At 45.3% G+C, this 16,942-nt stretch overlaps 1 protein-coding gene across 3 annotated transcripts in view; it reads right to left on the bottom strand.

The window, feature by feature from the left end:
* The window catches only part of FN1 (fibronectin 1), a 54,321-nt gene that overhangs the window by 12,261 nt on the left and 25,118 nt on the right, over positions 1–16,942 (bottom strand). For 2 of the 3 annotated variants that reach the window (XM_084264357.1, XM_084264356.1), the window contains exons 20-33: positions 14,427–14,693; positions 12,784–12,878; positions 12,258–12,426; positions 11,878–11,964; positions 11,398–11,589; positions 8,806–9,078; positions 7,566–7,748; positions 6,502–6,591; positions 5,696–5,965; positions 5,186–5,302; positions 4,571–4,735; positions 3,712–3,867; positions 2,800–2,913; positions 909–1,178 (exon numbers count right to left, since the gene is read on the bottom strand). In XM_084264357.1, coding sequence (XP_084120483.1) covers positions 909–1,178; positions 2,800–2,913; positions 3,712–3,867; positions 4,571–4,735; positions 5,186–5,302; positions 5,696–5,965; positions 6,502–6,591; positions 7,566–7,748; positions 8,806–9,078; positions 11,398–11,589; positions 11,878–11,964; positions 12,258–12,426; positions 12,784–12,878; positions 14,427–14,693 — 2,448 coding nt within the window. The remainder of the gene's footprint in view (positions 1–908; positions 1,179–2,799; positions 2,914–3,711; positions 3,868–4,570; positions 4,736–5,185; positions 5,303–5,695; positions 5,966–6,501; positions 6,592–7,565; positions 7,749–8,805; positions 9,079–11,397; positions 11,590–11,877; positions 11,965–12,257; positions 12,427–12,783; positions 12,879–14,426; positions 14,694–16,942) is intronic. The other variant, XM_084264358.1, reaches the window with a different exon arrangement.

Below are 16,942 nucleotides of genomic sequence, written 5' to 3'. Positions count from 1 at the left end.
CCACAAAGGGTAAACCACAGAGAGCAGGCTGTAAGAATTACTCTATTTGCATTTGGGGAAGGTTGTCAGACAGCTGTTTTAATCATCACAGCATTTTGCCTCAGCGTAGTAATGCAATCTGTATGCTGGGAGCAACTGTCTTGATTACAGCCCTGGAACTGCAATCCCAACTTTTCATCCACAAATGAACAGGAGACTTAATTACAAAGGAGCTACCTTTGTACCAAAGACATGGCTGGTGGCTTTGTAATGTATTCCATGTTGCTGGAAGCAATGTCATCTCAAGCAATTAGCTTTCTTTTCCTTTCTCACAAAGGAATTTTCAACTTATTCTACACGGAGCTGGATCAGACTGGCACGTAAGGGACCCTCCGGAACGGAGGGTGTCCCCTTCTTGTGGAGGTGATGCAAGAGCAGGATGTGGGTGTGCACGTGGGCTGTGGTACCTAGGGCAGTGCCTGTGAAGGAGCAAGAGGCTCCTTGAGACCTGAAGGTTAAGTAATGTCCTAGCCCTTCATCCTGAGGACCCCGGGGGATGAAAGCTGCCCTAATCTCTCTGGCTTTGGTATCTGCCTCTGCTTGCAGGTGCCCCACATCCTAAAGACAAGACAGGAGCATTGTGATAGGGTGGTTCACCGTGAATTAGGCTCTGTGATTAGGGACCAGAGGCTAGAGATCTGCTTAACTCTCTAGAATCTGCTCCTTCCATCCCGGTGATCTTTCCTGCACTCTGTAATGTATGCAGGCCGATTCTGCTGGCAGCCAGCTCCCTCTTTAGAGAGTAATCACATCACCCCTTGGCTGCCCCTGGGGCACAGAGCACCAGTTGTGCATGGCAGCACGCTGTACCCAACAGGGCAGAAGCCACTGCTGCTGTGGCCTGCTGCATGGTGGAGTTAAAGGTGTACCTGTGGACTGGGTCCCAGTGAGGGGCAGGCTCTCCATGTCATCGTATATGGCAACGATATTGATAGTGTACTCAGAACCTGGCCTGAGGCCATGCAGCTCAGCAGTGTCTTCTTCGCCACCTGGGGCCGGCAATAGCTCATGGATTCCATCCTCAGGGCTTGAATAGGTCACCCTGTACCTGGTGACTTGCCCCTGAGGGCTTTCCCAAGCAATTTTGATGGAATCAACATCCACCTCAGTGAATGTTAGTCCTTTAGGGCGGTCAATGTCTGTTAGGCAAATTAACGGTAAGAGGTTATGTGATAAAAAGCAGGTCGTGGGTGAGGAAAACAAAAAGCATTTCTATTACATGCAAAGCAGTTTTCGGTTTTGCGCAGGAGAAGGGGTACTTGATTCTCCTCTGTGCTGCACCTTGCACCCATGCTTACGCCCATGTGCAGAGTAAGGCTGAGAGCTTGCAGGTGCCAGACAGCAGGAAGGCAAGCCTGGCCTTGTTAAACCCAAACGAACTTGCGTTACCACCTTCCAAGCAGCCAGGATGCAAATCCTTACCTTACCCTCGGCACTGAAAACCCTTTTACCCAACTTGCCGCATTAAGCTACCTTCAGGTGCTCAAGAGCAAAAAAAGAAACGGGAACTTTAAGACCCATTTCTACCATCTGAGCCAGTTCCTAGTGCTAAAGGCAGCCAGACAGCTCACTGGACTCAGTTAAGTTTGGATTCATGCTGCGTTTGCTTTTCACCGCTGTAAGCTGCTGTGCAAAGCACCAGTCCAAGGAGAATCAGTCCCACTATTTTCTTTCATAAATTAACATCCAATTAACACACTTAAGAAAGCAAATTACTCAGTATATTGTATTTTAAAATCAGATATTGAGTGCACAGGGACTGTCCACAGGTGCACTGGTTGATAGATACACTTCCTAAAATTAGACCAATTCATCGGATTTCCTAACAAGGCAGGAGCTGATTGCTCAGCAACCTTGCTCCACAGAAGTCTAGTGTGGCTACCATAGAGCTCACTTGTTACATAAACCAGGAGGATCTGGTATATACATTTTTATATTGGATCCAAATGGCACTTTTCTGTAATATTTCAACTTCTGTATTTACCATGTTCTATTAGTCCTGAATTTTCTACATTTTCTAGTTGGCAAAGGTGACTTCTGTCTGGGAATTTGTTGGCCTGAAGTTGAAGTGAACTCTTTCCCCATCTCTGCAAAGCTTCAGAGAAATTCCTGTTGCTTTTAAGACAATTCTGTAAGTATTTGGGGCTGTGCTTTTGAATACAGGCCTGAGCAAAGGAATGATGTGCATGCAAATCCCTACCTCAGAGGTGTCCCTGAAAAAGGCACTCTGCCCATTCAGAGAAATCCCTCCTAGTTACAAAATTCCCTCTTGCCTCCTTTGTGCCCAGAGCAATGCTGTTCTTTTGTGCAGGCAGATACAGCAATTTGAGGGGGGTGATGTCCTTTCTTTCACCCCAAACTCATGCTGTTTTCTTTATTCCCTTTGCACAGGGCAAGTGCTTCCAAGCCCGGTCCAGTCCCTTAACCAAAATCACCTTTGCCACCTAGCTCCAGAAACGAGATCTTGGCACATTTTTTTCCACTGATTTGCTTGAAGGCAAACAAAACCCAAGAAGATTTTAGTGAAAGAAAATCAGAAGCGCAGCGTTTTGGTGGGGTGGGGAATTGCATTTTGCCAGTGTTTGAGGGAAAGGGACTGCATTTTTGCCAGCCTCTGCAATTTAGCTGCATGGTACTTATCACAGGGCAGACCACCTTGCATTGTCCTGGAGACTAGGCACCTGCCACTTGCTTTCACATGGTAGGTTCAGATATAGGTAAGATAACATTGGCTTTGTTACCACAGAGTGAAATACATACTGGTGACGGCTGTCTCAACCAAGGGGAGGCTCTCTCCGTTCTGATTCTGAGCATAGACACTGACCATATACTCAACTGTGGGCTGCAGACCTTCAATAGTGACTTGTGTTTGATCTGTCAGGGGAAAAAAAAAACATTAGTCTATTAGCAGCACAAAGCAGCCCTGAATTAAGGGCCTGAATTAACTGTACATCATTAAAGTAAGGTAGGATTGATGCTTCAAGTATGCCTTATGCTTGCATCACACCCCTCTGGCGATGCAGAACAAGACATTGCAATTGGTACCTGCTCGAAGGCCCCCCAGCTAAAAGGGCAGGTTAGCACAGTAAAGGAAGAAAAGAAACCTAAAAACAAAGCAAGAGCAAACCAGCTTTCACCAGTTTCTGGGTTGGATTGACCATTAACCCAACTGCATCACAAGCATCCCTGAGTGCTAACCTCTGCAGATCCCCAAAACCTGCTGACCGTGTTCCTGAAACCAGCCTGACAGCTGACTTGGCAAGCTCTGTGGTCACTAGGTCAAGCCTGGAACCTACGTGACTGAGTCTATGCCATGACCAATGGTCACATTAAGTGACCTTCAGAAAGATTTTGGAGGAAATTTTGCTGAATGCTAGAAAATCCAATTGCACTCCCCCCAAAATCCAGGTGTCTCAGACATGCTGAGGCCACTAGGAACAAACCTTCGCAGCACAGTGGTGTCACAGAAATGTGAAGCTTTCTGGGCAGAAATTTTCCTTGGCTTCTACTAGGTGAGATCCAACTGAAGTGAGCAACACAGCAAGAAAAAGAAAGGTACAAACAGGAGAAAGCTTGGCCTTGAGCATATGCCTCATGCCCAAAAAGCGTTGATTGCAGTGGTCATGTCTCACATTCCTTACAGATCTGGTGCAGGATGTCATGTACTCTTACCTGCAGGGACATTTTTCGTTTTTGTGGGCCCGTGTCCTTTCTTGGGCACAGCTGTCACTCGATACCCAGTGACTGGGGATGTTGAAGGGAGCCATCTGATGCTGATGCTGTTGTCCTGCACGTCGGTAACTTGCATCTGGGATGGTGTGTCTATTTCTGTGTGATAAAACCAGCTTTGTCTGAGTACGTTGCTACAGGAACCCCCCCCTTCACTGTTAACTTCCTTGCTGAGTTTTATTCTGCTCTTCCTTTTTTTTTAGGCTGTGTTGCTCAGAACAGGGTAGACATGGTGCTATTTATTTGTCCCTCGTGCTAACCCTGAGCAGAAAAGCCTCAACCATGATGTGCAGGTGACTGACGTGGTATCAATGTTAGTTAAGGATTATTGTTGTTCTCAAGACTACTAAATGCCTTTATCTGCAGGTATGGTAGGAGCAGGATTAGACTAGATCCAAACTAGGAGTGAGACAACAGTCCTGGGGTTAAGTCATCAGGTCTCATCAGGACCACAAAATATGACAGTGCACCAGAGTTAAGCCAACAGTGACCCATGATGTGAGAGCCCAACAGGATTTCTACTCTGCAATAAGCAATCAAACATTGCTGGTATCCCCCATCTGGACTCCACAAGGTCTCCCCTACTCTAAAAGTCCAAGTCCACCATCCCCTTCTGCATCATATCTTCGCCATGCTTTGGCCATCATGATATCCAGCTCCACTGAAAATGATGGGCTTACAACATAGCCCATGATTTCTAAAAGAAGCCAGGGATCAGTGATACAAATTTACAGGGATAACCAATGCAAAGCTTTAGGGGGTTGTTTTGGTGATTTTTTTGTTTTATTTAAACAGGTCTCACCTGTTTTGTAGGTGACAGTGACTGGCTTGCTACTGGCAGGGCTGTCTCCACGGCCAGTTACAGCGTATACCGTGATGGTGTAGTCCACACCAGGCTTGAGTCCAGTGATGGTAGCAGTAGACACGGTGCCAGGCACTGTAAACTCCTGCACAGGGCTGCTTCCACCTAAGGACGATTGGGTGGAAAGAGAAACGTAATGGATCTCTAAATTATACATTTTAAATCACTACAAAAAAAAAACCCAGGACAGTCCTGTAGGCATCAAGTTAAAGAGAGGGCCCTGTTGATTTCGATGGTTCTTGGGTCAAAGTCCCTTCTTTTCTTTTCTAGACCAACCTAAGGAATAGAATAAAATATGTACTCAGAATCACCTCCAAAATGACTAGTGTTCCAGGTCCTCTTTCTTTTTGATAGATAAAAAAATTACTTGGTCTCCTTTAAAAAAAAAAAACCACTTAGATTTGACAATCTTCTCTAGGTATGCTGCCAGCATCTCAGAGGCAAGAGTGGTTTTGTCTGTTACAGTCAAACTTGCTTTTGCTATTTGCTGGGGCCTTCTAATGGCCTCAGAATAGAGTTTCTGGTCTGTGAATGGCCACAGCAGCCTGGCCTCACCTGTTTCACCGTAAGTGATCCGGTAGTATCTGACTGTCACTGCAGGAGCATCCCAGGAAATCACAAGGCTGGTTGGGCTAGTGGGGGTGACTTCCAGGTCCCTTGGAACATCAGACACTAGAAAAACAGAGAATTGAGAGGGTTTAAATTCAGTTAAGGTACCTCGGCTACATATTTCACCTATCATACCGTGGTCCTCTGCTACTCACCTGCCTTAGTTTGAGCCCAGTGCACACACCTCTGGATGGATCCGAGTAAAAACCATCCAGCACTGGACTAGACTTAATAAAAAAAGTTCTACTGGCTCTAAAGACTTCTGATTTGTTCTAAAATTAGCATGGGTCCTCCCACCTTTTTCTAAATCAGGTCCTACTTCAGCATCACAGGTACTTCCTCATGAGCAGAGTTTCACCAGCTCATAGGGAAGATGTGGCTTAACAGCAAGTGCTTTGCTAGAGGACACCCAAAACCCTCACAGTAACTTTTAGCCAGCGTTCCCTCAAGGCATACCTGTTGTTTGTTGGCCAACCAGGGGCACGCTCTCCTCCCTGCCACTGATGGCAATGACGCTGACCACGTACTCAGTCCCTGGAAGCAGGTTGGTAAGGGTGATGGAGTTTCGTGAGGGGGGAACGCGATCCTCCTTGGGCCTGACACCACCATGCTCTGGGTGATGCCGGATTTTGTAGCCTGCAATGTTGGCACGAGGAGCAATCCAGTGGACGGTGAAGGAGTTAGCAGTAATATCCGAGAAGTCAAGGCCGGTGGGGGAATCAAGACCTGGGTATTTCAAAGAGACAAGAGACTGAGTGCAACCAAACCACTGGTCATGGTTCATTAAGCTCAGTACCATGACACTGCTAGATCATAAGCCAGATGCTATCTGGCCATGAAACTGAGCACATATGTTCAGGATCAAAGTGAGATAAACAACCACTGGCGTGTGACTGCAGGAGAAGAGTCTGTGGCACACACAGAGGCAGCACAGTTGGAATAACCACGTGAGCAGAAAACACCATTACACAGTTATAAAGCAAGAAAAATTCAGAGATGAGTGAGACAGACTCTGCCTGGGCTTGTTCTCAGACACTGTTGGTATATTCACATCAGGGTCTACAGTGTTCTACTTAAAACCAACAGAAGTTCTGGCTCTCAGACCTAAGGAAATGTGAGATTTCCCAAGATGTGCATCTGCTTTGCTTCTAGGTATCCATCTGATGACCCACCAAGGAGGCATCAATACGCAAGAAAGAGCACTAATGAACAGTAATGGATGGCATCAAACACACTTGTGTCTTAGGCTGTTGCACACATACCTGTTTTCTGGATTCCAGACAAAGGTGCACTCTCATGTTCCTCAGAAACACTGTAGACTCTCACCAGATATTCAGTACCAGGGAGCAGATCTGCAGAGTTTAAACACAGGCATTTAGACATATTGCTTTACTAATACCTACCAGTCACTCAACCTGCACAATTTTAGCTGTATTTCTTTAGTGAGGGAATCAGGTTCTGCTTGATGGAAGATCTGAGCCTCCCTGACAGTCAAAAATGTAAATCAGTTCTTTTTGTGGCATTAGGGTTGATTGGAATGTTTTAGCCTGAAGGTACACAGTATTCTGTATCATTGCTTCGTTAGTTTGTGGAGACCAACTAGAAGCAATTAGTTTTCTACAAGGTCCCCTCTAGTTACCTAATAGTTTAGCTATGCGCTGTGTCAAAGCTTTAGATGATACAAGCTGGAATAGGACCAAGGATTTCCAACAAAGCTATTCCAACCCAGATGAGCTCCAGGTCTGGGCCCTTATTCTGAAAGGGGGTATTGTCTCTCACTCAATCAAACTGATTCTAGAACAGGTAAAAAACTTCAAAACTAACACAGCTTTGCACCAGCAAAAATGAAATGTCAGCTTCTGGAAAACGCCCACGTTTTGTTGCCATGCCCTGTAAGGTCCCAACCAGTATTTATTTTCAGGTCCTGAGCACACAAAGCCAAAGGAGCAATGCCCTTTTGCACATTCTGATCCTCTTACTGAACCTCTGCACTGCAAAGCCCTTGACATTTTTGGCCAACCAGGTGAGTAATACATATTTACTCGTAATACCTAACCAGGCTGCAAAACAAAGCAATTGCCCCATAGCCTGATTCATCACTGTCCTTGGATTGATGGGAAAAAGTTTCCCGTGGTTTGGCTTTAACTTGAGTAAAGCGAGTGGCCAAGCCCCATTTAGTGTGAGCTTGTGGTAGGCTACTTTGACTTAGATCAGCTGAGAACCTGGCCAGTTACACTTACAGTAAGCAGTTTTTCTTTTGCCTCATCTTATGGCATATACAAGGGGCCTCTTAGGTTTGTTTGACTCCTGTAGGTAACCCGCTTACTTGTTAAGATCACCATGCTGTCTGAGGGTGAAATAGTCAGCTCTGCAACGTCCTCTTCCTTCTTCACAGGTGAGTAGCGCACCAAGAAGCTGCTCAGCACGATGGAAGTCGGAGCAGTCCAAGTCACTCGCATGGTGTCAGGCCCCACATTAGTGAAGCGGAGATCAGTGGGAGGAGGCACAGCTACATAGCAAAAAGCAAACCTGTCTCAGTTCTCTGATTCAGGGAAGGTCATCAAGAGGTGATGTTCAGGGAATCACCAGGGAAAAATCTCTCATGCATAACAGACTACGATGTCAGACCCATGCAAACAGAATTCTAAACTACATTCGACTCTACTACAGTTAAGAGAAAAATATGTCTGTACTACTGTCAGGCTCCTTGAACCTCTTGGCAGTTCCCAATACCTTAAATACACCCTGTGGGGCTAATTTGAAAACAAGGTAGCAAGTTTCAGTAACGTGCTTCTTTTGCAGCTGGTTTTCGTATTACAGATGCAGAGCCAAGAGAGGTTTAAAGTTGCCACACAGCAGCTTACAGATGGAAAAGTAATCTCATCTACAATTCATACATGCACACAAGGAGAGGAGAAGGTCTATCACTAATTTCCTATGACTCTACTTCTACTTGTGTTGAAGGATTTATAGCCTTAGGATTTTCAAACACAGAAAAATTTCATGCAAGAACCAGTTTTCAGCTCGCCTTCTGCTCATGCACTACAGAGACCCTCGACGGTGTGGCATGGCTGTCACTGGCACATACTCAGGGAGCGGTGTTTCATTGGCATCCTTTGGGGCGTTGTGGAAAGAGCAGGGCCACCACCAAAATGGGACTGCTGGAAACTCAAATGGCTATCCAGGCTGGATGGAGGGTGTCTGCTGAACTGCTGGGGCCTTTGGCACTCTCACTTTGGGGAATCACAGACTTTTAAAGTCTACTGAACACAGAGCTCATGTTTCAGGCTGATTCAAACCGGATCCAGGAAATCAGAATAGCAGAAGCTGAATGAGCCTGGCAAATCTGCAACCATTCGTAGTACTAAAATGCCTCAAATCAGCAAAACTGAGCTGCACATATCCATCCCCAGCTGCCACTCAGGAAAAGGAGCGGGCTGGGTCTGCCTGGCTTTCTCCCAGTGAGCGGCTCGATACCTCTTTGGACAAAGCCCTGTCATTGCGATGGCCAGTGACAGCATGAAACACCGTCCATGTCACAAAACACAGAAGTTTTCAAAATTCACCCGTTTGCTGTGTCAGAGTGGTAGGGGCACTCTCTCCGCCATTAATGAGTGTGATTACACTGATGTCGTAATCAATGCCCGGCTCCAAGCCTGTGACTGTGTAGTATCCTACTGAGGAGTCCACAAAATCTTCAAAAATAGGGACACTTTCTCCTGCCGCAACTACTGTGATGCGGTAGCCAATAATGGTGGAGGCATTTAACGGGGTCCACCTCAGGCCGATGCTTGAGTCAGTTATGTCAACAAAGCTTAGGTCAGTGAGTTGGGGCACCTCTAATGAGTTAAAGAGCAAACGGGAAAGGCGAAGACATACAGAGGCAGAAGAAAGACAAGGGAGAGAAGAAAAGCAGTGTTCATCACTATTAACATTGACAGAAATTCAGAAGCAATTGCGGTGATATGCAGGTTTTCTCTCGGGGTTTGGGGGAAGAGGAGGTATTTTGGAGGTTGGTTTTTGTTTGGTTTGGGGGTGATTTCTTTTTGGGGTTTTTTTTTTTTCCTTTTTCATATTGTACACTTCACCACAGTCTGGAGCTGCCTCCCCAGGCAGGCAGATAGAGGCTGAAACCTGGACCCCTGAGACGATGCACTTCCACTTTCAACATACAATTTTCAAGAAAGCCTACAAGAGGCATTCAACTTGCACCAAATTTACCATAAACGATGAGCCATAAAGATCCATCACGTTCTGATGATAATAGAAACAGAAAAAGCATACTCTTATTTTTTTCAGGTAGAAACCAAGAGATTAAAATATATTAATGTATAAATGAAACAAGTCAGAATGACCCTTAAAGTCTTGACTTATTTCACATGTTAAGTCTTATCTCTTATCACTGGGATCATAAAAATATCAACTCGTTTGAAGGGACTAAATTAGCCTACACTCTTCAGCTGGTGAGAATCACCACTAAGCTTCAGGTCAGATTATCCACTATCGAAATTATTTCCAATGGACTTGGAATATATGGTTTTAAATCCCTCTAACGGCCTGAGAATCTGGCCCAGAATTGCTCAAGTTCTACTTACCACTAACTGCTGCAATGTATGTGCTAAAAACAGATGATAGGAACAGTAAGCAATAAAACACGTTTTCTTGGAAAGACTGTAAATGGTTACAAACGACCTTTAGATGGCAAGTACTCTGCCAGAGCAACAACTTCGCCATATTCAGAGGTTATGGCCAGGGCATGGTGTGGCCAAGAGGCTGACTTGAATCTTTGGCTAAATTGTTCAAAAAATTTCAGAATACTGAGCCACTGAATAAAGATCTCCTGTTTCTTGATGGCAAACAAGCACAGCCATGACTGTTTTCCCTATGGATATCATTCCTTTAGCAAGGTTGTTCTTTTCCTGTGTGTTAGGACCAACAGAATCGGGAAGGGATGAGGAATGTTAGGTGCATCTTTAATTGACAACGGCCAAACCCTCAGCTGCTCAAGTCAATAGGTCAGTATTGATTTAAGCCTCAAGATTTGGCTCTGTAACTTTGGCAGGGCGATCCTGAAATCAGTGGGAGCTAATGGATGGCTCTTCCTTACTCAGGATCAGTCCCCAGTAGGTGAGTCAAAGATGCAGGACTCAGTATACATTCTGTTGGATCATTACAAGTTAGCTTGAAGAGGAATTATGGGACAATAGCATTGCAAAAGACTGGTTTTTATAATAGTGGTTATGTTCTATTTAAATGTCCTTCAAGGAAAAGTCTTATTTTACAGAACAGATGCAAAAAAAAAAAAAAGGGTGTTTTCTGTAAAATCGTTGTTTATCCACATGGAATGCATGTACCATATCACCTTTAAAGAGTGCTAAAAGCCAGAGACATACATTCTTAGCTTTCCCCCACCAGAAGATGGTAAAGGGCTAAAGCTATTACTGCTTTAATTATGCAGTGTCACAGTATTAGTTCACCCCCAGGGAGCATACAGCACTTCAGTGAAGCATGGAAAAATTAAAGCAGTGTTATAAGAGCAAGCAAGCACAGTGGCTGGCATCATTTCAGGGCTGAGCAGAAACAAAAACAAACAAGCAAAGCCCTTGCAAAGGAAAATGAAATGAAACCATTTGGGTAGAGGCATAATCATTTTGCTACTGTGGCTACACAGGTAGTTTCTGCAGACATCACAGCATGTAATGGGAGATGGCACACACCACTTTGTATCCCAGAAGTGCTACAGCAACGGACGTTTCAATCTCAGCTTTCCTCTCCACTGTGCCAAAGTGATCTTCTGCCAGTATTGCTGCCAAAATTTCTCCTGTGATTGCTTCCCACTCTCTTCACCTACTTCCCATTCCCACCAGCTGTGCTCCAGATGCTGGGGCACTGCAGGGCCAAGTTAAATCTCTGTTGCTCTTCCACTCAGTGTACCAATACAAAAGATCCATCTCTTTACCACCACACTCTTGACAAACTCCCTAGGCTGCCTGTACAGAGAAGTATGTGGGTATAAAAACTGCTCTGTCACACACTGGCACCTGGCTATTCTGCTTCAGGCCTAAGCTCTCTGCCATCAGACTAGCACAAGTACTGCAGCATAGAACTCAGCAATTTGACTTTAAGTAGCTAAAACTGGCCAGCTGGCCTTTCATTACCTTGTGTGATGGTTTCTGAGATGGGGATGCTCTCCTGATCATCCTTGACTGAGTAAACGCTGACGTTGTACTCCACGCCGGGGTTTAGGTTTTCAAAGGTGCAGGTGGTCTGATCCGCACCTACCACTTCCTCCAAGGTAGAGCCCTGCTGCCCGTTGGTAGGAGCAGTGGTCACTCTGTACCCGCTGATGCCTGAAATACAGACACATGCAGTAATCTCACACTGTACTGATTTACCTCAGGCCGCAGTATAAACAACTGAAGCAAAACCATTACATTTTAGGAGTCATTTTGCCACCCTGCGCCCAGCAGGCAAGAGGTTGCTATATCAAGCACTCCAAAACAAGCTTCCCAGGAGGTCACCACACCCCTCTCACAGCATAGTTTCAGCTCCCTTTGAGACCTTACTAAACTGAAAAGTTTGTGACACGTCAAGAAAAGACATGCTGGTTTGAGCACAGTGTGAAGTCATATAGTTACCTGGAGTTGTGCTTCTGTCCCAAGAGACCACCAGGATTCCAGTATCAGGATTGGGCTCCAGGCGGAGGTTTGTTGGTGGAGACAGTGCTGCAAAGTGTTCAGACAAGAGGGTCATTTATAGCACTGAGAATTACGCTAGCTCCCTCAGCATCCCTTCTCTCCAGAGCATACCCTCAACCCTTCAGAATCAGCTAAAAAAATACCCTCCTGAAGTTGTGACCCTGCATTGCATGAGCCAGAGCATCAAAAGATAAGACACCTTCCAGACCGTGACAGGAGGAAAAAAGTAGAACTGACTCCCAGGAGACAGCCATTCATCTGAGGAGCAGGGGGAAGCAGAGGAAAGCAGCAATAATTGTGGAAAAGCAAATGCATCATACGTGTAGTCACTCTTCTGATGATCGGAGTCTCTCTCTCCTGGCCGTCCATCAGGACCGTGAGGCTGTAGGTGTACTCCACTCCAGGGGTCAGGCCAGATATCACGATGCTTCCAGAATCGGAGATGACCTCCCGGGGAGCCTCTCCACCTTGGCTTGGGCGCACACCAAGCTGCAGAGAAGCAGCAAAGTTTGCTTTGAAGTCTCAAATATTCCTACCCCAGCTAATGATCAGCAACCTGACTCATCATCCAACATGAGTATCACCAGCCCCTATGCTTCGGGCCAACTGTTAATCCCATAACCTGTGTTTTAGGTGTCCCACTGATGAACTTGACCTGCAGCCCTAAGGACATGCTTGCACTGACCTCTGTGACCCAGACCTGCCCCCTGTAAGCAGGACGCCTTTTGGCCCTCTTTCTTTTGTCTTACTATCTTCACTGCAGTCCACAGTAACCAGCTTTAACCTGCCCTCCCTATCGCAATGGAGCAAGAGGACAAAGAAACAGGCGACCTCTATTTCTCCTACCTTGAAACCAATCCTCGGTGCAGGCGTCCAGGTGATGACAATAGAAGTCTCAGTCACTTCAGTGTTGAAAGGAGGAACAGAGCCAGCAGGCTGATCTGTGAAGGGGATTGACAGAGTTGAAGTCTAGCTGCTGTAATGGCACCAAACTGCTAGAAAACCTGCCCTACAGCAGTTCATAGAGCCAAACTGTAAATTGTCCTGAACTATATATTACTTTTGGAAATCTGGTGATTTGGGTGGGATCTGACAGATGACCTCTGTCTGCTGCTTGATAGGCACAGCATGCAAGTGCCCTAAACATATCCAGTGTTTTTGTTGTCCCAGAGGAAAACAAAAACATTGAACTGGGTCTTATAAGCCTCTATGCACCCAACCCCAAAACTTTGGGGTATATAGTTTTTGGTGTGATACCTGAAGTTCCTCAAAAAGCAGCTTTTTTTTTAACTTCACCCACCATATGCTGTTCAATCTGCAGAACACTACACCCTTGTCTGTCATCCAGCTGTTCCAACTAGGATCCTCTCATCTCTCACCAACATCTTTTACTCCTTTGAAGTCAGAGTTACAGGGAGCTCAAAATCAGAGGATTCTGTGGTGTCACTGATCTCCATCAGGAGCATCACACAGAAGCTAAAGATTTTGTGTACCCCAGAATCAGGCCAAATGACTCCACTGAGTTTAATCTGAATTGACCTCGTTATTAACGAAGATATTTGTTTTATTAATCTATGGTCTTAAACTGGACTAGTGGCATTCCGATAAGCCAGAATCTGAAGGCTGTATTCATCTACAATAACCAGTCATATGCTAATTGAGAACTATTTATAGATAAGGCTGTCTGTCAGCAAAAAAGCACCCTGCCAATGTCAACTGTGTTACTCACATCAAAAGATTGAACCCTTCTTTTAATTTCACATTGTTCTAAAAGAAACCACATTCTCCTCAAAAGAAAAAAAAAAAAAGAGGATGTGGTTCTGGGCTTGGACAGCTTTGAGTTTTGTTTATATGACTGCTTCATCATTCTTTAAACAGTGAATCTATTTGTTCTTTCTAGAAGTATGTGTGGGTTCTTCCAGAACTCCCTTTCCTCCCAACATTTGCTTAATATTTCTTCCAAGCCAGCAGCACAAGTACAGATGACTGAAATTAAAATTTAAAAGAAAAAAGGATCAAATGTTTTTGTCAGCTCCTGTAACTGCAGAGGAGCGGCCATAGATGGTATGGTTGGGCTTGAGAAGTGACTGCCTTCAGCTTTATACAAATGACAGACTAATTATTTGTTGCCCATTTTAAGGGAGCTGTTTGCTTTTCTTGATTTGTCATGCCAAAACCAAACAACTGGAAGGATCAACGAAAATTCAATTGCTATTTTATACAGTAGCTATCGCTACCTGAGGTTTTATTTCAGTTTTTAATCACCAAAAAGCTCCAATATATTTTACTAAAGGCTTTTTGGTGCAAATAAGTGTCTTTTTCTGCCAAATAGTTCAGAAAGAATAAGGAGTATTTCCCAAGCAGTTCTGCTGGAACTGCTACTTCAAAAGGCTTCTTCTGTAAACCAATTCACAATTGCCACTTTCAGCACAAGTTCTGAAGAAAGGCCAGGGCATTGTGGAAGAGGAATCTCTGCATATTATACTCACAAGTTGTGAAGACTCCAGTCTCCCTGGTGCTTTGCAAGTCATCTTTAACTGCCACAAGGTACACAGTGTACTCAGTGCCAGGTTGTAAGTTCTTGAGAAGGTACTTGGTGGCAGAAGGTCCCACAATGTAGGTCCTTGGTTGACCTCCTCTTGTGGGACCCGCAGTCAACCGATATCCGGTGATCACAGCACGGGGCCGAGTCCACAGCACTAACACTGAATGCTCCGTGGTATTGAGAAATCTCAGGTTGGTGGGGGCATCGAGCTCTGAGGAACAAAAAGAATAATGTGCATCAATTTTCCAGCCATCTCTCTACTTCACCCCTACTTCCAAAGCACATCCAATCACTACGCAAAAATCATGGGTGTACAACGTGACGGCCGAACCTGCATTTCACCCTAAGGGCACAAGCCCCAAGTTCACCAAACAGTAGGGAAGAGAGAAGGTGGAAGCCATGAGAGAGCTGGAAACAGAAGTGAAATAACTCTACTCATGCCATCCATAGTATGCTGGGCCAGGCAGACCCGTGTGTTGATTTGGGTGGCTGCCATACATGCCCATCCCACAGGGAAGTCAGGCTAATGGCTGAGGCGAGACGGATGAACCCAACGGCACTCAGGCATTTCAGTAGTTTCTCATGAATGCTGAGCACTTTTTTAAAAATCAGCTCAGTTTAGACTTGTCAGCATAAGCACAGAAGCCTAATTTTGGCACTTTTTCATTAAAAAGATGATATATTCTTTTAAATCTTTGCCCAGTCTCGCTCCCTGCCCTTCAAAAATCCCTTCCCAAAACAAAACACCCCCACTCTGTCATTTTAATGGAAAAATAAGTAACAGTCAGCGACTTTCTGCAGAAAACCAGTTCCTAGATCTACTTAAAAATACTCACACCGTGGAACCGACTACCCAACAATTCTAAGCATGCTCATTTCTCCCACGGGACTCATGGGACAGCTCATCAGGCTTCCTCCCCTTTTTATCACTGCCTCTGGGAAACCTCTAAAACTGATAACCCAGAAAACTTCATGAGTAAGACGCTGAAGCAACAGTATCCTCAGCACTGCACTGGAGTCCAGTGAATGGTGGAGATGTCACAGAATCATCACAGAATTGTAGGGGTGGGGGAACCTCACCCTTGGAAGGGACCTCAAGAGATCATCAAGACCAACCCCCCTGCCAAAGCAGGTTCCCTAGGACAGGTCGCACAGGTCAGCGTCCAGTCGGGTCTTGAATATCTCCAGAGAGGGAGACTTCACAACCCCCCTGGGCAGCCTGTCCCAGTGCTACAAAGAACTGCCTTTGGCTGAGATTAGGCTTAGAGGGGGAAAGACACTGAAGCCATCTCTCCCCACAGCGAGAAGGGTAACAGCAAAGAGTTTATAGCATCTAAGTGGCAAGTTTCCCCACCTTTCCTAGGCCCCAACTGTACAGTGTAATTAAGAGCTGTGAGGGAAGGTTCCATCGATGCTTTTGATGGCAAATGTTTTCTTCTCCCCCTGAGTAAATAACATTTTTGTGATAAAAGTTAATGATTTCATCACGCTCCCAGTGATTCAGTGGAAAGCAGCTTTTGCCCATTTTGTTTTCTCCCTTTCTCAGTGAGAATGGAAAAGAAAGCAAAGACTTCCTTCATCCACCACTTCCAAACATGGGGGTGATTTAAAGGGCAAAGGATGAGCATGACCCTCCTCAAGCCCGTGTCCAATCCACAGGCTGAGTGTCAGCTTTATCTCTTACTGGGACTTAGATCTGTCCTAAATCTCATCTGACAAGGATCGTATCTCCCTCTGATTTGTAGCCTACAGTCAGTTCCTTTCTGCACAATTTAATCTGCCAGCTTTATGAGGCTCTTATCACTTCCTCTCCCCATCCTAAAGGAAAAAGGGGAAGATGAGAAAGCCACACACACACACTCAGAGTTTATTTGTAGACTGCTTTTTTAACGGAAGGCCAAAAAGAGAATCACATTTACACTGTGGAAGGAGACTTTTACATCAGGGTTTTCCTTGGGAACTCTGAATGATTTCTGTTTCCCAGGACTTCGGACTACAGGATGCAATTTATGTGAATACTTTCTGAAATGTGGTTTAGGCAAAGCAGTTAAAGGGGTGATCACAGCCTACGGAAAACGATTCCAGACATCTGTAACTAGCCCTGTGCTGGGTGAATCAAAGTCCTATGCTCTGATGCACACCTCTGCGTGTGGACTTTCTGCGGGGCTCTGCACCTAGCCAAGGCTTCTGAAAACAACCACGAATAATTACAGCTCTAACTGGGAACTGAGCTGTTCTTGTTCTAAACGCTTCCAAGGGAGTTCGGACTGCTAAGTCGCATCCTTGCTTTTGAAAGCCTCGCTTGAAAGAGGAGGGAGGGTGTTCGCACCAACTGCATTACCCTCAAATCAGACCTGCCAAAAGACAGACATAAGGATGCCATTCTCCCTGCATAGTCAAGGGAGATGTTAAGAGGGAGAGGCACTATTCATGGCTCCTAAATTTATGGATGCAAGTAAA

This window comes from Gallinula chloropus (assembly GCF_964237585.1).
Source record: "Gallinula chloropus genome assembly, chromosome: 5".
Lineage (NCBI taxonomy): Eukaryota > Metazoa > Chordata > Aves > Gruiformes > Rallidae > Gallinula > Gallinula chloropus.
Note: the sequence above shows the minus strand (reverse complement) of the source record. Positions and strands in the feature narration are given on the sequence as shown.